General features: G+C 40.2%; 3 protein-coding genes across 3 annotated transcripts in view; 2 read left to right on the top strand and 1 right to left on the bottom strand.

The window, feature by feature from the left end:
* Window positions 1–22,746, top strand: part of LOC117153916 (TWiK family of potassium channels protein 18) — a 292,636-nt gene that overhangs the window by 52,037 nt on the left and 217,853 nt on the right. The window lies entirely within an intron of this gene.
* On the bottom strand, window positions 839–1,688 carry LOC117153933 (activity-regulated cytoskeleton associated protein 2). Its single transcript, XM_033328451.2, has one exon. It carries the CDS (start codon window positions 1,673–1,675, stop codon window positions 875–877), a length of 801 nt encoding a protein of 266 aa, XP_033184342.2. The 5' UTR covers window positions 1,676–1,688; the 3' UTR covers window positions 839–874.
* On the top strand, window positions 15,616–17,860 carry LOC117153917 (uncharacterized). Its single transcript, XM_033328435.2, has 2 exons — window positions 15,616–16,631; window positions 16,974–17,860. Exons 1-2 carry the CDS (start codon window positions 16,425–16,427, stop codon window positions 17,292–17,294), a joined length of 528 nt encoding a protein of 175 aa, XP_033184326.1. The 5' UTR covers window positions 15,616–16,424; the 3' UTR covers window positions 17,295–17,860.

Consider the following 22,746-nt stretch of genomic DNA (forward strand, 5'->3'; position numbering starts at 1 on the left):
ATGCGAACTAGTCCATTTCGGTTTACATTCGGAGTAACTAAACCGGACGATCGATCAAGTCTGTCTAGAGGTCATCGAGGCTAGAAGCATTCTCGCTGCCAACATTGTTTACGTTCTTAATAACTTTTGAATTCTCTAACAGTGGACCACTGGTAACAACTGGGTTCAATTTCCGATTAATAATTACCGAAGCGTCGCACGCCAAGAAATAAAATTGCGAAGGGATAACTTTCTTCTTGGCGAAACGATTCACGTCGCAGGTGACGATGGTGTCCGCTGCGTGTAACTCGGGACACGGGTACACGTGCAGACCAAAGGCAACTTCTCAAAAAGGAAACATGGACTTCCTGGCTGCTCGTTCCTTGTAACAATGTCTTCTCGTCTCACCGGGATCTTTACGCTTTTCCACAGTAATGAGGGTAGATGGGGTACTGGAACGAGTAGATTTAATTTCCCTCGGTCCTTATACCCATCTTTCTCGTCTTTGCCAAGAGCTCGCAGTGGCAGTTACGTCGTCCTGCGCCTTTCCTCGTCTAATTGTTCTCCGGATCACAGCACCGTTGTCTTTCAAAGGCAGCCACCTTTGTTGCCGATCGTTTTCGATTTTTCCCATGGTTCTTCGGCATCCGTATCGTTAAGGCGGTATTGTATCACTGGTATCGTTCCATAGTCGGATCAGAGAAACGTGTAGACAGATTTTGAGAATCTAATAAAGATCATTTCGACTCGGTGAGTCCCGAATGATCGTTAATTACATCGATAATTCGTTGATAACTGGTTAATAACCGATTGAAAACTGGTTGATACCTGGTTGATAACTGGTCGACAACTGACCAGAAGCATTACCGAGATGCTTATGCTTATGGAAATTATTCTATAAATGGTATGAGCTGAGGTTAAAATCATCTAACGGAGTACGGGAAGTGTTTGGTGTCGGCAGGATATATTCCCTGTGACGGTCGACACGTCTACGTCGCCTACTTTTGTATTTATAACAGTCCACTTCGCGACTTCTCCCACTTTCGTCAAATTCTCTGTAGTGTGTGCAGAATTTTGTTGGTTTCCCAGCGGATATTAATGAATTAAAGCCGTATCTCTCAAATCGTTGCAGTCTCCTTTTATATCTCGAATATTCCACGCGACGAGCTGCGCAGATCAGCTGATCGAAAGTAACTATCGTCTCTCTTGGTATTTTCTTCCGGACTTTCGACTTCAGTAATGAATAGATCATATCGATCTGAACTTCTTCGGAGTGGGTTCGAGGAAGTTCGTCGAAAAGAGCCCGTTTTTGTTTAATGAACATTTCTGTTGGAATATGATCATCCTGTTTTACGGAGAATATTTGGTGGTATATCTCGTATGGTTGTCTTTTGATCGAGAACTTTCGTTGTAATAGTTTTAAAGCTTCGGACCATATGTGAACATCCTTTTTCATATTGGCCCACCATATAGCGGCTTCTCCTTCCAGTAAAAGAGATAGTTCTTGCAAAGCTGTTTCATCTTTGATTCCCTCTATATCCTTATACAGCGTGATATTTAAGATGAAGTTGTCCACGTCGTGTGCATCTCCATTGAACCGTGCTGTATAACCTACGAAACTACCGACTTTTGGCGCTGTCGATGGTTGTAGTGTCATGGCTCTGGTCATGAAACGGGATAGCTGGTCCTCTTGCATATCGCGGTTCGTGGCTACGCCCAAATTTGCCTAAAAAAAGAATTTCTCTGGTAATTATATGTTTCCATCTTTGAAAACTCGTAATTTTCTAACAACTTAATTTTGTAAATACCTCGCCAAAACTCTTAAATGGCTCCGCGAAACTAGCAAATACCTGCGAAGCAGAATCCTGTTCCATTTGCTCCTCAACATCCATGATCGTTGCTCGAAGAAATTTCTGATTGTTTTCTTTATATAAAAATTGCTCGATTTGAAAGCGGTTGCTATTCACTGACTGCTACGGTCAATCCAATTTCTTATGCAGGAAACGTCCTTTATATACGTTTCCTTTTCCTGAAAATTCGTCGGTCAATTAGAAATTTGTGCGAACCCAAATTGAACCTGTCGTAGGTTGTTTGATCCACTTAGATAGTAGTGCAAGTACGTTCTTTGATTTGTACGTTAACGATAGGTAACAGGAAAATATTCGGACATTAGCATTATTTTCATTAGCATTTTTACGTTTTGTTTTTGAAATGAACGTGAATAAAAGCAAAAATATTTTGTGGTATATTAAAATACAGTATACAAAGTGAGACCAGGCAAGTGATACATATTGTTAAGGGGTGATTCTATGTAAAATAATTAGTCAGATCGCGGAGAAAAATTGAACGCGTTTCATAATAAATTTGTGGGTAATGATTTCGAACGGACGCATATTCCTTCCGCGTTCGCAGATAATGCGTATAGCGTTTTCATTTTATTTCGAATAACGATTTCAACCGTTGCCTCGTATCGGCGATTTAATATTCTTGACTTAATCCTCGCGCGAGCATGAATAGCGAATAGTAGGAAGTAATAACTGTTCCTCCGAAAGTTTCTTGAATCTCTTTTTCAAATCTGATGTACGAGTAGCGTTGTTCGTTACTCTGTTTCGTAGACAAAATTCACTCCCGCTTATTTTATTATTTCGTCATCGATCGTACTCTGAAAGAATCGAGTTGCTCGACGTGCGATTACTCGAGGGAGTTGGCGTGTCCTCTACGCGGCTGTCAAGAATATGCGAACCTACGTGACCATGTTTCGGTGGATCTTTGTAAACACGTTCTATTTACTTTTCTCGCGGTTCCCGAAGCTTCTCAGATGCTCGGCCGTACAGGCCATAACTCGGTTTCATGATCAAATTGTCTACCCTTCGTAGAATGTGATTCACGCGGGAGAAACGTAATGTAACTCTCGGATCAGTGGCTACCGGGGAAGAATCTTCGTCATCCACGCGTGGAAAAAGTTGGAGCCACTGGACACGTGTTACGAGCCTGCGTTTTTGAAACTTTCGCTCCACCCCTCCCCCTCCCCCTCCCCCTCCCCCGAATCGGACACACGGAACGGCGCGCCGGACGACAAATGAACGAACTTTTTGCTTCCGAGGACAGATAGGTCTTCTCGGCTGGAAGCTTATCGCCTCTTCCGCTCTGCATCTGTTTCCAGGGCTGTCTTACTTTTTTCACTATTTTTTCGTGTCATTTGTTGTTGGATCTTGGCACAAAACTAATATTCGTTGCGCACATATACGCGGATGTCGTATAGGTATTTATGAATTTCATACGCTTCTTCTCCTTTAGACGGATTTTCACTCGCAACACACTTTTTCGCTCGTTGCAATATGTTTGCGCTGGAATGCGTCGATCGATAGGGTTCGTTTATTTTTGCTGCTACGTTAGGTTCTAAACGAAGTTGTGTGGCATTTGACTTTACTTGAAAAGTATGGGCGTAAAGGCGTGACCGTGGATGTACCAGGTAAACAATGTCGGCAGCAAGTGCGGGATAAGAGCGAGACGCGAGAGTACGAAGTATGAAAACAGACGCGAGTGGTAATAGCGAGAAGTCGTCGAGTGAGTTGTAACGGCACGGGTATACGAACGAAGAACGAAGTTTGATTTAGAAGCTTTCGAGTCTTTTTATCTCGTTAAAGCAGAGATAAGATCTTAACGGAGACGTTAACGTCGACAAGAGTTCTAACGCATCTGATCCTAACTTGTTACTAATTTTTCTTGAGAACTGTTTCCTTAGTTGTGTCAATTTCGTAACACCTCCACGATAACTATATTTCCCATCGTTGCGAGAATTTATAGGCGCAAGAGAGATCGAATAAACCAGAATTCTAGGATTTTTGATTTTACCAATAAATACATGGTCGAATAATCAACAGAAACAAGATGTTTGAAGCAATAAACCGTACGAGTACGAGATTTCTTGTCTTTGTTGCAAACGTGTTGTCGCAGTCGCGGCTTTGTTTAAAACTGAGAGAATAAAAGGGATTACAATTTCGAGATGCATATGGAACGTACGAGCGTAGCGCGTATTTGCGCGTACGTAACGTTAACATTTTTCCGTGCTTTTATTCAAATCCGACATCAACGTCCAACGATACGATACAGTTGATTCGCCATGTAACGTTGGAATCTAAACGTTGGAAACGTCGAAAAATCGACCGATTTTTCAGCCGAACGTTTCAGAAACCGTCAGTCATGACGCGCAGTTATCATCTGATTGTCAGACTGATCGATAGAGCAGAAGCAACAATATCTCCGCAGACTGACCGGATTTCCTCTAAACGGACCGCGACGGATAATCGGGCCGATCGACAGGCAGCCAGACCTGCCAGCTAGGAATTCGAATCGCGGTGGTACATATTCGCGATTCGATCGTCGAGAGATTCCAGTCGGTACTTCCAGTCGTTCCAGTTAGTCGATGCTGGAGAGTAGAACGTTGCCACGCTGCCATTCGTCTGGTATTTGGTCAGGGCTTCTCGTTCGGTCGCGGCTTACACTTGCAAATGTATTCGTAGCTGGCCCTGGCATTAGCGCCGACCAGTGCGTTCAAATTGTTCTCCGAACTGTCACAGCTGTCGCGTTTCGTCGCGTCGTCGCCAGATATGGGTGAGAGGAAAGCAACGAAGGGTATCATCGGATACCTCCGTCCGCCTGCTTATATTCGAACGCGAACGCGAACCACCGAGAAGAGCAAATCCTGGCTTATCCTTCAGACGGATTATGAATTAGAGAGATGAACGAGAGATTTACCGAACCGGAGTTTTCTCCTCGCGCTATTTACCGACTCGTCGGGGTGACCCTTGTCATCGAGATTGCCAACCGACGAGAAAACTCGAGTGGAGTAGTGCCGACGATATTTTTACGTCGTTTTTGGATCGTTACATCTCGGCCAATGAAGCAAATACGTTACACGATCGATAAATTTGAACTGCGAAATTTTCTTGCTATAACTTTATCAATAAGATGTGTTTAATAAATAGGAAAAATAACGAAAACGAAAAAACGATACAAAATAGCAGGTTAGATTCTATTTTAAGAAATAACCAGAAGTCACGTTCTTATCACGAATATCATGTATGAGAACCATTTCTGGAGATCTATTTTGGGTTAGTGCTCTTCTTCTACAACTCCTCGTTGGATTTCTTGACGAGCCTCTTTTCCTCGGTTCTCATTACCTGTTTTTATTCTACCCTCCCAACGTCAGTAACTTGTTAGACCATTGTTGTTGTCGCGGCATGATATTTTTTAACAATCGCATTTACGTACTGTATGCGAGAAGAAAATCTCTTTAGTGGTTTAAATAACGCTGGTAATAACACCCCTTCGTATCGTAGTAAATATCAAGTTTTGGCCGTGCAACGTATCTCTTGAAGGAGTCGTTAAACCGCAACATAGACAGGCGATGTTCTAATCCGATCCTATTAAGTTCCTTCGTATTATGCTGGCATGCGTTCAAGAAGAACGAAACCTCGACGGTTTCACGACGTGGTTCATCGAGGTTCGGTCAGGGTCGATATTAGCGGTCTCATGAAATTTACGACCGATAGAAAATTTTGTGCCTTCGGTCTGGCACTGGGCCCGCGTAACGCGAAACTACACCGAGATGGAAGCAATCCCTTACGCCGCTACTTACTTTTACGAGTTCGAATGCGAGTGGCGCGATTCTCAAAATCAAAGTTTATTCTTCTCTCGCGGTATACCGCGTCGCGTCATTCGTCTACGATCTACGAATTTTCGCGAGATATCCTTCATTTTCTACCTTTCGATAGACAAACACGCTTGGAAAGTACGCTCCGCGAGGATTTTCCCTTGCCGAAGATTCTCGTCGATGAATAACAACTGGAAAAAGGTTAGCGGATTCCAGCGAGGTGAAGGTGAACGTCTCCGAAGAGAACGTTTCGTCGCGTTTGCTTTAAATTTACGTAAGATTGGATTGCCAGCGTTCCGGTTGAAAGACACTGAAATTCACGCTGAAGCAGTCCGGTCCAATCAGAAACTTTCTCACTTGATCCGAACGCTTAACCGTTACAACCCTGATGAAACGATCCGAGAAGTTTTACATCCGAAACATTTCACCGGCATTTTTCCTGGCTCAGGCGATCAGGTTGGATGATCTAGCACTTCCGTTGGCAGATTCTATAGAGCCGTGAGAGAATCCATTCGCTTAATGCTCGTTCGCTCGCTCTGTCGCCTTCCTTCCTGTTCTATTCCACGAATCGCGGCAACCTGCAGGCGCGTCTCCTACTTCTTCGCCACGTTCGTTTTCCCTTTCTCGGAGTTATCAGCAACTTTCCACTTTAACTAACAACAATTCGGCAAGCAAACAATTAAGCTTCCTCCGCGGAACGGAAAGTTGGCGCGTCGTCGCGTCGCGTCGCGTTGAGTCGAGTCGAGTCGCGATGGAGTTCCGTTTGTCAGCCGGTGTGGCCGTGTCACAAAGGACCGGAGTGCACGAAATTAAAGTATTAACGAGCCACGACGTTTTCCCGTGGGTTCTCCACCTAGATAAGACACTGACAGACAGAAACTAGTTTCGTGACTCAACTTGCCTCCACTAAAACTTAACCTCCGGCTGGACCTGAATTCTTCATGAGACCCGATAGCATCGTAAGTTGTCGAGATCTTATGCACCGCTGTTCTAGACGGCAGTTAGGCTTATCTGCATCCAGAATTGATAATGGCCAATCGAACTTGCGCCACGCCGCGTCTTCCACGGAATATGTGCTCCGGTTGAATTTGAATTATCGCCACGCTAACGTTTTATGAAGCCATTACAGTTACCTCGGTTGATTGGCGATCTTACAACGATGCATCGATTTCATAGCGATTAAAATTAATTTGGTACCTTAGAACGATAATCTAGTCGGTGAATACGATAAAGATATGGTTCTGTTAGAATCCAATGACGTGATTTCCAACGACTAGCGATAGGGTAGCGATATTTTTCTCGATCGAGTAGCACGGTGTCCGATATGACGTAAATGGCGCGCATGGATGTTCGATCAACCGGCTTGTAACGAACCAACTAATTCGGCCGGCTTATCGTTGATACCGTAAACCTCAAACCTCAATCGTCGTATGAAAGTTACAAATAACCGTTCGATCGTCCCGTGTACAACAGTCGAGATCGATCGGTGGCGATGCGCCGCATTATGCACTTCCGTAAACAAGTTCTCATTAAAGGGGCCAGGGAATAATTTTCGAAATCGTTGAATGGCAAGCGATGCAACCGACGTAATCTACGGCTGAATCAGAGACGTTGGTGATGTACGATTGTTATGGTATTATCGCGAGTGCAACCATTAGCCGCGGATCAATTGCATTCGAGTAAGTCCAATCGGTGATTACGAGCTCGCATGGAAACTGCGCAATCCTAGTATGATCCGACGGAATGCCGGTAATTCCCAGGATGCGCTTCCATCGTTCCACTCTGCATACTGACTGAGCGTTCGATTCGCAAGTTTGCCCGGTTTTCGTTCGTTCCTGTTTCTCCGAATCGATCACTTTCGAGCTCTGGCAATCGTATTCGCCAGCGGATGATGCCTGCGAGCACGCTGGCCGCGATGCCGCCATTAAAGATCGTCTATAGTGCTAAACATCGACGCGGCGTACGACGCGACGTTGGAGATATATCGCGTATCCTAGTGAAACGGTGCCGTTTTAATGCCTCCATCGACGCAGGATCGACAACGCGATGTCACTCGTACCGATATTGAACACTGGAAACTTCCGACTGCTTCTATTTACCGCGATCCATCCGCGGTATATAACTAAACAGAAACTCATCGGACAAGACAGACGCGCTTATTCCGGTGCGCGAATATGAATCATCGAAGCAAGCAATCGCGTACGATTCAAACAGATCTAGCGCCAGTTACGAAAAACTTTCACGGTATAACCATTTACGTGTAACCAGATGCTTCCCTGCTTATTTATCATTCTTGTTGGTAATCCGGTGCGCGACGATAAACGAAGGGGTCTGGAGGCAATTTTTCAGCGTTACCTTGTTCGTAGTTAAGAAACTCGTATTTTACAATTAGAGTTCGAGACGAAATACGCGTTGCAATAGGGAGATACGCAGCAACATGATAATATAGACGATATACGCATTGGAATGGCAGAGCTTCCTACGCATGTACGTCGAGATAGATCTATAACTTTATAGAATATTCGATAGATAGATTCTATAACTTTATCATTCAGAGTTGTTTATCTTGCAAATTCTAGTTTACAAATTTTTCAAGAGATCGTGTTTCCATATTACGACGCTTTAAGGATGAGAGTGCAAGTACGGTACGTCACTATCTTCAACGAGGGTTGAATAAGCCATTACTCGAAGCGTATTATCCTTTTCCGTTAATTAAAATCTACGTAATGCGCCGGCTCTGTTCTCTCGTTTCTCGTAGATGATTCATGTATTATTCGGCTAGAAGAGGCGGGTTGCACGGCAGAGGCACAAGGATTTCAACGTTGCGGCGGTGGTGCGCGATAATTGAATCACGCGATATAAGGCTGTACTTATGGCTTGTCGACGTTCGCCACAATAGCTGCTTGTAATGTTGACCTATAGGAGCTTCCGTTTCTTTGAACTTATTTACTCGCTGTATACAATGGCGTTTGTATCCTCTATAAGTGGCTTTTCACCGGGCACGTTTAGACGAGCGCGAGCGACGCGACAGGGGGAAACGGATGTAGCGTAATTGAATGCGAATACATGGTCGAAGATTCTCCTCCGATCTTTCTGATTTCCGGCAGACTTGCGTTTATGTCTCTAACAAAAACTTGAAGGACTATTCCCGAACACCGCTTTGCCAAACGACAGAGATCATCGAGAATCATATTCTCCCCTTTTATTCTTCTTGTCGTATGTGTTATCCCTTCTTTCTTTTTTTTTTTTTTTTTCGTTTGTTCGTCAATGCAAACCGTATTCGTCGAACCATATACACTTTCGAGATCCTCGTCCCATGGCTAAACGTCGCATGGCGAGGTGGATGTTAGCCGATTTAATTGGTAAAAATTAATTCTGTTATTTTTGTCGGTGATTATCGATCTATTTGTGATAACATTTAGACGGTATAAGGACAGTAAATCAGTATGATCAGTTTCTTACAGTTCAATTGTTACTACATGTAACTAAATATAATTACGTGTACGTATATATAAAATATGTTTCATTTATTTATTAAATTTAACGTATTAAAAAATGTATGTTTAATTTCCTTCGGTCTGCTCCAAGTATTCTTCGCAGTTTAAAATGTAATACTTGACAAATTCTAATCTTTCGTTAATATTATTATCTCGTTCTCTGCTACGTTATATCAACGACTATTTGTTATAATCATAACGATTATAGGAACACGCGATACACGCGATTACATGGAAAATTATTTTCCCCATCTTGTAACGTTAAAACCTTCCTTTTGCCTGCAGCGGCTTTTACAAAACTGTCGATTGGCTAGATCGAGCAAATGCTCCCACTGTGTGTCGTTACTGCACGTCGGTCTTAGAAACGAGAGATTAATTGATCTTCCTTTATCCGAACTGCCTCCTCCATGGGCCACTACTTACGCTCGGCTGGCGACGGTCTACGGCAAATCGCGGAGGGCAAAGTGAAATAGAAGTTCCATTTCTCAAGTTCGATGCATCATAGGTTTGATTTATAGCGTGGAGATCGCGGATGCTGGGGATGATAAGTTGACGGGCGTTACATCGTAGCGTCATAGGTTGAACGGCACCGATCTACGCGAGAATTGGAAATCCTAGTCGCGTTGCAGTTCCACGAAGATAACGCGGAACAAAGAAGAACAAAAAGACCGTCGGATAGTGCTGCGTTCGATACGCCAATAATTTTCGCTACGTTGCGTACGCGTCCATTGATACGAGCAAAACGTCTAGTGTTTGCCTATCAATAGGCGGCCGATATAACGGCAAACTAGTAGGTTGAACGGTGGTATCGTTGGAACCACGTGTTTGTCCACTAATTCCTGTGATTTTCTAATTATTATAAAATATTTGCTACGGAAAGTTATAAGCTAAGTTCTCTTGGCTAAGCTAAATTTTGTACAATCATTTATCGAGAGCAAAATTCAGTAGACAGATAGTGGAAGTAGATATCGTACTTAATGGAGTTCGCAAAGATATAAATGTAACTTTAATTATTTTCCAAATAATGTAGAATAAGGATATATATCTAAACAAATAACACTAGTACTAGTTCGATCGAATTTCATAGATGCTTGCACTACTTGTCGATTTATTGCTGTCCCCGACTGTACATTGAAACTGAATTTCGATCGTCGATGTGGTGGTAATAGTATGATTTGACCACAGCTAACACAGTTAACAGTAAGGTTTACTCGTGTGCAAGGGCCACATATCGAGATAATTACTTTTAACGTGGTGATTAATTCTACAAGATATAACGCTGCAATTACTATCAAGTAGGTAGCCGACCAGACTCGAATTAGTTACTCCATTGCGTATTCGTGGTTGCTTCGGATTGTAAAACTTAGCAGCGTGCTTCATTGTACGCGCAATCTTGAAAATAATTGATATACCGTTTCTGTGTTATAGACGTGGACAATAAGAATTATAATTTATCCATGGGAGGGTAGTTTGGTAAAGTTCTCGAGAATCGAGCGACTAGGGCGAAACGTACCTAAACGCGAGGCGAGACGGGTAGAAAGCGAACGGGCGGAACGAAAGGAATTAACAGCACGACGAACAGTTAATTGTTCGGCCGCGAACAAAATGCAGTTAAAATTTTCTCGCGCGGTCAGCACTTTCTGCAATACGCGCCAGGAGGACGCGAAATAATTCAACTGCTTGCATAATTAGCTCGGCCGGTTAGATTTAACGAGGGCAATAACGCTACTACCTCGTTCTACGACCACTTAGAATATTAAACGATAAAGCACTGACAAGTCCACTTTCGCACCGATAGCTACCGCCTCGTGTTCACCGACGCGAGCCGCTTGTCGCTTTGATCTCTAATAAATTTTCTCGGAAACATTGTACGTAACGTGGTGTCTGCGTTTTTAACGACGTAACTACGGTAGAGCTTACACAGAGCGATCGTCGCCTTTTAGAAGTCGAAAAGGAAATTTACGAACGTTATTCGTGATATTGTAGAAGGATGATTTATTCGCGCCATCGTAACGATGGTTCTTCCTCTCGTTGTTTTTCTCTTTAGGTATGTTAACGCGAGAACTTGATACTTGGACCCGTGATAAAATGTTAGAAAAGGGGTGCACGCAATGCGAGTTCTGCGTTTTTACGACTTAATTACGACAGAGGGTAGATTATATCTGCCACCTTCGTAAACTGCTAAAAAGGTTTAAGAGGTGGTGTTTGTAACTTTATAACGGCCGTTAAATTCTTCGTTTACATCGCCTTTTATTTTGTTTTTACGTTGCTTTGACTTTTCCTATATTTCAGTTTACGTTCGTACGAAATTCTCCTAGATATTTTGTCGTCGACGTTTCTTCGGAAAACGCGATACTGTAGAACGAGAACGTTAGTTCTCGAAATAACTTTTATCTTTTTTGCTTTACACGAACATTTGATATATTTGTTTTATGAATATTCGGTAATTATGGTTTGATGTTATTCGAAACATGTAATTTTGTTTCTCCATTGTGTGCTCCTCTAAAGCTTTTAATCGTAATTATAAAAAGCACGAAAACCTGACCGTTGTTAACATTAATAGCAACTGTAATTATTAGAATAAATATGGTTTGCAAATCAAACAATATTTGCATATTATTCGTTGCACGTTGCAAGATATCAAGCAAATATCGGTTTCATTACGATTCCCTTAATATGATATAACAAGAAAAACCGTCTGGAAAATAAGCGAACGTACTCTTGAAAGGAAATTTGATTTAGAATTAAGTACAGTGTTTTTCTTTCATCAATCATGTATTATAATATGATTTTAAACTAGCATGTAATGTTCGCTATCGCAACGTTTACTGGTTTCATGTTAATAACTCTTTATCGCTTCTCTCGCGCCGCGAGCCACAATCTCACGCAGTTTTCCTGTTCCTATTCCGTGTAATATTTAATGTTTAAAGAAATTTCCAGAAGTTTCCTAGCTACGTGCCTTATCTTGCCTCTCGATTCTCGTTTTTTAACTCTGTTCCGCATCTCACAGTCTCATCTACTTAACTAAGCTAAAAAAAGAATTTCACCAGAAGGTTCGTACGAGTCGTTTCAGACTTCGTCATGATGAATAAAAGAGCTTGTTAAATAGTGGAAAAATTATAAAATATACACCTTGTCTCGTATCTTGTACGAAGCGTGACAGAATTCTTCTTTATATTATTTAACGCGTTAACGTTTCATCGAAAGTTTGCCTTTACCAAACGAAAGATGATCGTGCTTTGCGTAAAAAATTAAATCAATTTTTATACGTCTTTTCTTCGTTTACATCGATCCGTTATAATTTGATTTCTGTTCTATTTGCTCGATTATGTAATTTCTCTCATATTATGTAATTTCTTCGTTTACATCGATCCGTTATAATCTGAATTTTGTTCTATTTGCTCGATTATGTAATTTCTCTCATAAGGGATTTTGGAATGATAAGACTCTAATTTCAAAAGGATTCCGTGTTATAATAATACACTCGGGGTTTCTTTTTCTTTTCTCTTTTCAGATGTAGATTGGATCGAGGAATTAAACCGTGGCATTTAAAGAGCTCCGCGCAGAAGGGAAAAGAATCGAAAGTTCTTCCTATAAAAGACGTTCTTTCGATAGGGAAAAGGCGATCAAACGTAGGATAATGCGAAATATATCAGTCCACGTTTAAATGAAATATTTTCCACGCTGTCTAAATACGCAAATATTCCTTTAACATCGGTCGAACAATTGTATATTTTCTTTGTTAAATATTTAGAAATTGTTATAAATAACGGAGCAAAAATTGAAAAATGCTGTGCGCACTTTTATCTGCTGATCGTTTGTGCAGTCATTGTAAATAAAAGCTAACCGGAAATTATCTAAAATACTGCAGCGAAAGCTACTGTATGTGCTTGGCGATATTAATTGACAGGTCGATATCTGCAAATGAAAATTAATTTTATGTCGTTTCGCAAATACACAACTTTTATCGCCTGCGCGTACGCGAATATATAAAAATATCTCGATGAAACTCCGAGCTTAAAAATCAACAATACGCATTTCATGCAGAATCGTTCTATAGACATGCCATTTCCTGTGGCGTTTCAGCGAGCTAGCACTAAATAGTTGAACTAAATTAGATTAACGACGTATCGAGAAATCGCGTCGCTTCCTCTATTAACTCGTTCCCTATTATGCTTGTTGCAGACTCTCACACGGCTGCCACGTGAAATTGAGATTTCCCGTGACCGTTTGCATTTCTAACTGCACTCTATGCAAATTGCAAGCCAGTCGCGTGTCGTTTCAGATATCAGGCTTAAACCGTTGTGTGTTAATTCGCAACGGGGCGTACAAGTGTCTGTGTTTATTAGCCCCGGAACTTATCAGCGGTAATGTTGCACGGCGATTGTTAGTGCTGGGCTTATTTCCAACTTGCGTTCCCCTTTCTTTTCTCCTCTTCTTATTTTTCTTATTCCATGCTCTCCTTTTTTTCATCGTCGTCTACCCGATAAGAAGCCAGCGTTCTATCATCGTAATAACGCTGGTTCGCGTATCGTGCGTTTTTTCTCCGCGACAGATCAATTTGCAGACCGCCTGCTGGTTGCCCGATTCAGCCGAGGAAAAGAACCGCGCAAAAAGCTGGTTACACTTGCCATCGATCGATATTAACGCTAAATGCAGCCGCTCGCGTCGACCTCCGTGCCATTCAAAACTCTCCATTTTTTTCGCCAACTCCGATAAGATTACCGCGAACCAGCCAACTTCCAGCTCGGCCCGATTAGCCTAAATTAGCGGTGCTGAAGTTGGCGATCCTGGTAGTATTTTTCGATATCCACGGCATTTGTTTCCGTTTTCCACGGACGTTTAAAAGTTCTCTTTCTTCTCTACAATAGAACGCGTTTCTGCTCGGCCAGATGGTTTATAAATTCTTGAAATTTATTTCCTACTTTATGGAATAACTCTGAACGTCTATTTAAGAAAATTATATATCGTCTACGTATGTTACGTACTAGATTCCACGTTGATCGCGTACAATAGATCGTTCGAAGGAATTATTTCATGGTTCGAAAATTCTATTGGTTGATAGCTGATAGACGAATTTATTCGAGAATAAAATCGTCCGATATCTACGGGTTTTGGCTCGTATTACTTTCGGGTGTTTGTCTACATTCTAGAGCAATAGTTGAAATATCGATATCCTGAAATTCGAGAGTTTTCCCTTTCCTATCACGTTCGAGAATTATACGCGTTTATGATACTTTGCTGTATCCTGTGCGTGCTGTTCTTCAATTACTCATTGGCAAGAATTATACTACGAAAACACGAGAGTTTCTCTGACAAGAGTTTCGTTGGAGGATAAAGATCTGTGCCGATGCTGTTTGCAATCGTCGTAAAGGCAAAAGCAAAGCCAATTTTGCGCTAGCGTGTTGATTAATTTCCAAGTAATCTCTATGTACCTCTAAGCGACTTCATGCGGCTTCCTAGAAACGCGGCATGGTCTTACGTATCAATTTTAAGCCGAACAAATTAGAACGACACACGCGAGACTTGGATAAACTTGCTCCATTCTTTACTCGCGTTTGATAACACCTTAGCACTCCATCATCGTAATGACGTTCTCACGTACCAAAGGCTAAACCACGTATCTCTGACGGAAACTAATTTGCACGTAACTGCGTGCTTCTCTTATCGAACCAACGGGGAACAGTAAAAGGCCGATTACGCTTTCTTGAAACTGATATCGCCGATGTGGAGTGCATCCACGAAGCCCGATGTATTATTCAGGACGATGCCTTTTTTTACATAATTTGACCGAAAGAAATATGTCCATAAAGTTGTTTGATCGAGGCGAGGAAAAAGAGCCGATCTATGTAGCCAGGGTTGGTCGGAGTACCTATATACCGTACGTCGATAAAGCACCAACGCGCGTATAGCGTTTGAAGAAAGTTGTAAAGTCAAATTTTCCTTTTTAGCGAATTACGAATTTATTGTCTTTCCCGTTTCGTAGCATTTTTATGTTATTCTTTGAGAGATTCGTTATTTTTGCTGGCTTGCGACGGTTTCATATTTTATATATTATTTATTTTATCCTGATGCCGTGATCGAGTATCATGTTGCATCGGTAGAACAAGGTGGACGATGCTTTTTCTTTGATGATCTTAACGAAGAATGAAATTAAATCGAAATGCTTCTTCGTAGTAACATTTCTCCTTTTTTTACGCTCGACATTCTGAAGCGTTTTACATATTTTACTTGTTTTACGTTTCCTACGGACTCTATAATGTCAATGATATACAGGGTGATTAGTAACTGGTGATACAAGCAGAAAGGGGGTGATTCTACGCGAAAAAAGAAGTCGAAAATATACAATAAAAATTTTTCGTTCGAGGCTTTATTTTCGAGAAAATCGACTTTGAATTTTCGCTCGGTACGCGTGTAGTACGTTATAACGGATCTCACTGTAGATTGTTGTCTCGATGGAAAAATTAAAAAAAAAGAAATTTAAAAAAATTTTTATTCTATATTTTTTACTTCTTTTTTTCGCGTAGAATCGCCCCCTTTCCGCTTGTACCGCCAATTACCAACCACCCTGTATATCTCGTTGTAACAATCGCGTCGAATGGAAAATTAAACGCGCGCGAAGAATTCGGATCGATCTCTTTATCAAACAAACTGTAGCTGCGCAATCTTGTCGTCGTTGCGGTGAAAATGACGCCGATCGGGGGGAAATAACGACGCGAATTCAAATACGGTAGTTCAAAAGACTGTTTTGAATTTCGATTAATTGCGGGACGTAGTAGCCGCGTATTGGTTACCAACACCTACATTCTCAATCACGCGCAACTTCTGTTGTCGCTAATTATCGTTCATTGTCAGTCGCTGATAATTACGATTAAAACCGTCTCTTTCATTAGTAGCGAAATATGCTTGTTTAGTTGGATCAATAAGTACCACGGTAAATTTGCACTTTTCCGTAATTACAATTCACTCGTGTGAAGCCAGGCAACAATTTTTATCCCATGGCAAACTAGAATTTGCAAACAGGACCAAGATTCTGCAAATATTTTCACGCTGCTTTCGGCATTATTTTGTATCGATGTATTCGAGTAAAGTTAAGTTCAGTTCACTGATCGAAACAAACGAGCGTTCGTGCAAACGATATTTCCGGGATTTCTAAATAGTTAAATTTTTCGTGATGTTTGTCGCTGATTCTTGGTAATTGCTAGCGACGATCTTGCAAAATTTTAAGTCTACGTTTTCTTCTTTCGGGAACGCGCAAACGTTCATTTTCCTATCCACTCGTTTGTGGTTCGATGGTAGTCGAAATGACACGAAAGATAAATAGAGCTGCGAAAACGTTACCAAAGAAAAAAATGCGAAAATTCTGGCCGACGAAGATCGTTGCATTGATTGTCTCGGCTATTCAAGATCTTCGCGAGACAAAGGGATCAACGCCTAGTAAAATTATTGGCTATATCAGTTATGGTTCTAACGTGGACGATGGGAAGGTTAAGCGACAAGTGAGTTTATAATCGGAGATATAATAAAGATGATATATTATAGTAACCGATATAAAAACTGTAATATATTAACCGTGCTATCGAAAAGAATCGAACCGTTATATTACGCGTTTTTTTTTATTATTTCTGCTTGAATCGGGTTTGTTTAAATAATACGTTACTCGCTGACCGAACATTGTACTACGGAGAGTTACGATCGCCTGTAATGTTTCATACGTATAATATTTTATATTATACTTTCAAGTTAAACGAGAAAGTTCGAGTTCCTGCGATATAGATTTTCATTTAACTCGTTCAACGATGTTTCATACCCACCCTTGATTTACGTTTGCTTAATTAAAGGTAAAATCAGTCTTGAAAAGAGGTTTAAAATACGGTATACTAAGAAGGTACCGAGGGCACTATTTCCTTCCTACCTGCGACGAATTAGACCGTGCAAATCGTATCGCCTTGAGATTTGCTAAATTACCGTTGCCCTCTGCATATTCCACGAAATCGAACGTGCTATTTCCCGGTAAAATCGCACCAATGGCAAGTCAGAGAAAGACGGGCAAGTCTACCGCAAAATTGCGAAGAACGAAACGACTTGGGAAACCTCGTCCAATATTAATCTCTCCTACCACTAGTTTAACGAACGCAGTTTGCAACGCTGACGAATTATGAACAATGGGTCGAAATATTTACTAGAAAATTAAAGGAGAGCGTTGTTTGTCCGTTACAATAACGAAAAATCTGCGATGTTAATAATTGTATCGTTCTATCGTAACCATTTTTTCACGGATCAATAGTTGTAAAAATTGTTGAATAATTGAAATATATTGGATGGAATTTTGCTCGTATAAATAACTCGATAAGCGTCTGAATTTTTTCGTATTTTGTTAATTAGTTGTTTCATATAGTATCTGTATTGGAAAAGCCACAGTACAATAAGTTTTAATAAATCTTTGAATTTAATATGCTGATAATAGATTTGAAAATAGTAATATTATCTGTGTAAAATTTATTTGAAATTGTAACCGCGGTAACATTTTTACAACGTTGTCCGTTACCTACTCATTAAAAAATGTTGGTTTAATTATATTGTAAATTGAACGCTTGCTACTGTAATGAAAACTTGTACATCACAGATCTCATTAAAAGTATTGAAACGAAACTGCAATAGAATGTGCGTTGTTTTGAATGTATTAAATGCGTAATTGGAAAAATAAATTACTATATGAAAAACGTAATCTCTAATTGTCGTCTTTTTATCAATCGATGGTATTATCGATCGATATTGATATCGATCGATATCTTCTTTCAGGTATATACGTGAAAGCTCATTTAACTCTCAACTAGTAAACTATTAATATGTTTCCCTAACTAATATAAACACAACAATTTGAATTTGCAAACAAAGGCGTTACCACAAGTATCATTTGTTGCCTGACACGCATTCTCGCAATATACAAAGTTAACCACTTGCCGCGCGCGTCCGAATGTTTTTGTTCCAAAATTGCCAACGACGTGTTATAAATATATCAGAACAAATTTTACAAAGTGCATGTATTGCTAATTATTAAAAACGTGGAAAGGTGTCTGCTAGTAACTACTAGTTATTTAATAGTCTTACAACCATGCAAATGGGGTATTTTTCAAGGAATATGTCACCCGCAAAAAAGTTAAAAAAAATCCACAAAGAATGCAAGACAGTCAGATACCTGGGCATGACCCTGGACAGGAGACTAACCTTAAAAAACCACTTTACAGACAAAACGAAGCACCTAAAGGACAAACTCAAAAAATTCTATTGGCTCACTGACCGACGCTCCAAACTAAACACACAGAATATAATTATCCTCTATAAGACCGTAATAAAACCTGTCTGGACCTACGGAATCCAACTATGGGGAACAGCAAGTAATTCCAACATTGAAATACTTTAACGCTTCCAATCGAAAACTCTAGGATCCATTATAGATGCACCCTGGTATGTCACCAACGAACTAATACATCGCGACCTCAAGATACCAACAGTCAAAGAGGAAATAGCAAAATATAGCGACAGATATAGCAAAAGAGTCAACAAACATCGAAACCCCCTAATTACTGGACTACTTGATACGTCGGTCCAGATCCGCAGGCTGAGGAGACACTACCCGCTAGACCTAAACGCTAGATTCAATTAGTTATCTAAATTAATTAATATTTACTTATTTATAATACATACTTATAAATTATACTTATCTATAATAAGTATTAACGTATTATAAATAATTAGCCCCATGTCATTGCGCCACGCCAGAAAAAATTACTGAAAATTCTCAACGCGAGAATTGATTGTAAATTTTAATAAATAAAAAGAAAAAAAGAATGCAAGGAATGGCTTGCAGCGTTACATCCAGAATGCCTCGAAATATACCATGTTACGTCGGGCGACACTCTACCTAGACCAGGCCACGCATCGCGGGCAAGATGGGAACCAGATGTCCGCTCATCCTTACTGCGTAATCTCAATAGTCTCAAGGACACATCATAACACATCTCAAGAACTTGCTAGCTAAGGTCCTTCAGACCGAACGAACATTTCTTTATTGAATCGTTTCTAAAGCTTATTGTTACTACGGGAAAGTTAGTTTTCTCAGATATGATGCTTCCCACTAGAAACTCTTTCCCCCCGGGGCGGTTAGCACCCTTTTTCACCAACCAACCTAGAAAATGAACCAACTGACAGCCAAGTCTTCCCCTCACTCATAGTCAACATGTCATTATCGGGCTTCTATACTTAAATCAACCACTTAACTTGTACATACGCGTCAGTGTAATTATCATACCTTCTTTACAAAGTTGTTGGAATAAACATTAAGTTATACCTGTTAATTCAGTGTAATCTCAATTGAACCACCCCTATTATCCTAACCGAAATAGGGGATCGATCATTTCGTGGCGTCGATTATCTAATCGTAACGGGAATTTACGACTCCCGTTGACGTGCTTTCTCGCGATCGCGTCTCTCCGCGAGTGGTCGAAACATACCATATTGTACAAAATTATTAATAAACAAAATTAGCATTCGTATCTGTGCATAATTTTCTGTGGAAGACTCTACCGAGTAAACAATCAAACTCAGGCAAACAATAACTGATAATAGCAAAAAAAAGCGCGTTGCAAAAATCAAAAAGGAAGATCACCCCGTTCGATCACGCAGCGATGTACTTTACAGAGGGGAAATCTCCCTGTTCGGTCGGCTAAGTGTTAAGTAACGCTTCACGACAAGTTACAGTGTAGCGTTCTGGCACGCGCACCTGTAACTTCGTTGCGAAAGCAAGTGGTTAAATGCAGTGCAAACATAGCGTGAACGCATCATAATAAAATTATTTCGTTGTAATTACGAAGTAAAATTCGAAATTAGGGGACATCTTATCGAGAACAAGAGAATAGACATGGAAGTTGAAGAAAGACCAGCCATTTAAAAGATTTCATTGTTGGAAAGATTTCGATGCTTTAGGAGACTAAGTAAAGTGGCTAGCGATCCTAGATAGAAATAGAGAACGCCGATGAAACGGATGAATCGTTTTCTATTACGATATATCGATCGGGCACGTCCCGGTTGGTCCGCGTTTCTTTTGCTTCTTCGTTCGGCACGCGGTCGGAGAATTAAGCGAAATGAGGAACGAGCATTTTTCGTAGATTGCATCGAGCGCGGAGGCGGCGGCGGTCGACCGGTTGTGCGCCATTTATAAAACTTTCGAGCGCGTTATCCGACCCGATAAACTTAATAGCTTCCCAAATTTACGAGATTTGGCATAACGTTGGGGAAAATTTCGGACCGCTGCGTTGGCGCGACTGTATTCTTAACTCGCTATACTCCAATTTGCGTATTTTCTTATTCGAACAACTTTATGTAGGTGCTATCACGCGGACGAACTCTTAACGATAGGTATACCGTGTTTGTAAAATAAGAAAATTAATTACTAAAAGGTTAGTAAATAAGAAATAATACGAAATTCACTACTACTACTTTAGAAATCTTATATTCTCTCCTCGGTGCGTGATCTCTAAGAGTTATTTTAAGTTTAAAAACTTTTAATTTTAATTTTATAAAATTTTTTTTTATTGTAATTTAACCGGAAGCAATGGTTATTTAACGTAAACTAAATGCAGTAATGTCATATAACTAAAACAACTTAAATGGATGGTCTACAACTCAACTCACAATTTACAATGAATAACTTGGTAACTTAAAAATTGCTACTTACAGCGATATAATCACTCGTGTACAGCTAGTACTCGTGCAGTTATTCTCAGAAATTATCGTTAATGCAATGCCCACGATACTGTCCACAATACTCTCTTCACTACTGTTTATCACACTACTTTCAATACTATTTGCAAGATTCTCTACAGCACTGGTCACTATTGCTTCACCTATGAGACTGTCTCAAAGACTCTTCACCACTGTAAGGGCTACCTTACTTATATACCTTGTTACCCCCAGCATGTACACGAATTTGGTTGGCTCATTGCTAGGTACGCCTTCTTTACTTACCCTTTCTATTGAAAGACAGGTATAAGGCCCATTGGTTCCTCCCACCTTTCAGTACATCCCTTCATACCGGGTTTTCCAGTAATTTTCCCCCAAACTACGTTATAGTGTGTAGGTCAGTAGTAGAACATGTAATAAATGGTAACAGTCATGTTTTAATGAATTTATCTCATCCCCCCCCCCTCATTTATCCCCGTGGCACTCAAGCGAGATTTCGCGCGATTCACTTATTTTTTGCGATTATCAATTATTTCATATTGTTTCTTCGCATTGCTAAATAATTGTTCTATGTTGTTACGTTCCGGGACCTACTATGAATCATAATCCATCCCTCAGTCAACATGGTGACTATCCATATAAACGTGCTTATTCGGATCTGCAACAATTCTAAAAAATTTAATAAAGAAATAATTTCGATCTCGGATATGGACCATGTTACGGCGGTTCTCAGAAATTTGGTCGATCTGGCTGCCAGAAAAATAGCAAAAAGTTATTAACGATAAAGGGAAATTATTTCGATCATTGAACTGTTTTCGTTCTTTTTAAATGAAACTTTGATTATACCCAAAAGTCGGAAAAAATTGCACACCTGCAAATGAAACAAAGCTACCATTGAACAAATACTTCCCATATGTTATACATTTAAGCCTTGTTATACACTTAAGACGATCCTTGTTACATCAACGCTTTCAGCACTTTCATTGCTTCGTACCTACAATACATAGGAATTTTCCCCGATACTACACAATTTAAATAAATGAATCATATTTCAACATATCTATACATTTTACCGAAGATCGAAATCAAAGTTTTATCATGTATAAATACTTTCTTAACCACTGTAATTAATTTTATAGTAGAGGGAATATTAAAGTATTTAATTTAGCGTTGTTCACGGTCCTTTCCATTAAATTCGATTATATATTCTTTTATTATTTTAATTCAATTCAAATATATACAGGGTGGTTGGTAACTGGTGGTACAAGCGGAAAGGGGGTGATTCTACGCGAAAAAAGAAGTCGAAAATATAGAATAAAGATTTTTTAATTTTTTTTTTTTTAATTTTTCCATCGAGACAACGATCTACAGTGAGATCCGTTATAACGAGACGTGATGAAGTGCACGCCTACCGAGCGAAAATTCAAAGTACATTTTCTCAAAAACAAAGCCTTAAACGAAAAATTTTTATTCTATATTTCAGACTTCTTTTTCTGCGTAGAATCACCCCTTTTCCACTTGTACCACCAGTTACCAACCACTCTGTATATTTTACAGACAATAGATAATACAAAGTTTGTTACAGTGCAAATTGTAGCGTTGAGATGAATTTAATTTTGTAGTCATACGGTTTTATTTCGCAGAATATAACGGCTATTTAGTATGTGAGAAACGGTTTTCCAATAATATCCAGCTACAGTATGTAAGTGAATATTTCTCTGATAATTATATCACTTTCATTACTGTACCATTAGACTAGTACAATTCTTGATTTCATATAGTCGCCGCTATTGTTCGGGATTTGGAGTGGCCGTCCGTAACTCGGACAGCACCTCACTTATTTTTGGCAAAATTCGAATTTCCATTAACTTA

This window comes from Bombus vancouverensis, chromosome 3 (genome assembly GCF_051014615.1).
Source record: "Bombus vancouverensis nearcticus chromosome 3, iyBomVanc1_principal, whole genome shotgun sequence".
Lineage (NCBI taxonomy): Eukaryota > Metazoa > Arthropoda > Insecta > Hymenoptera > Apidae > Bombus > Bombus vancouverensis.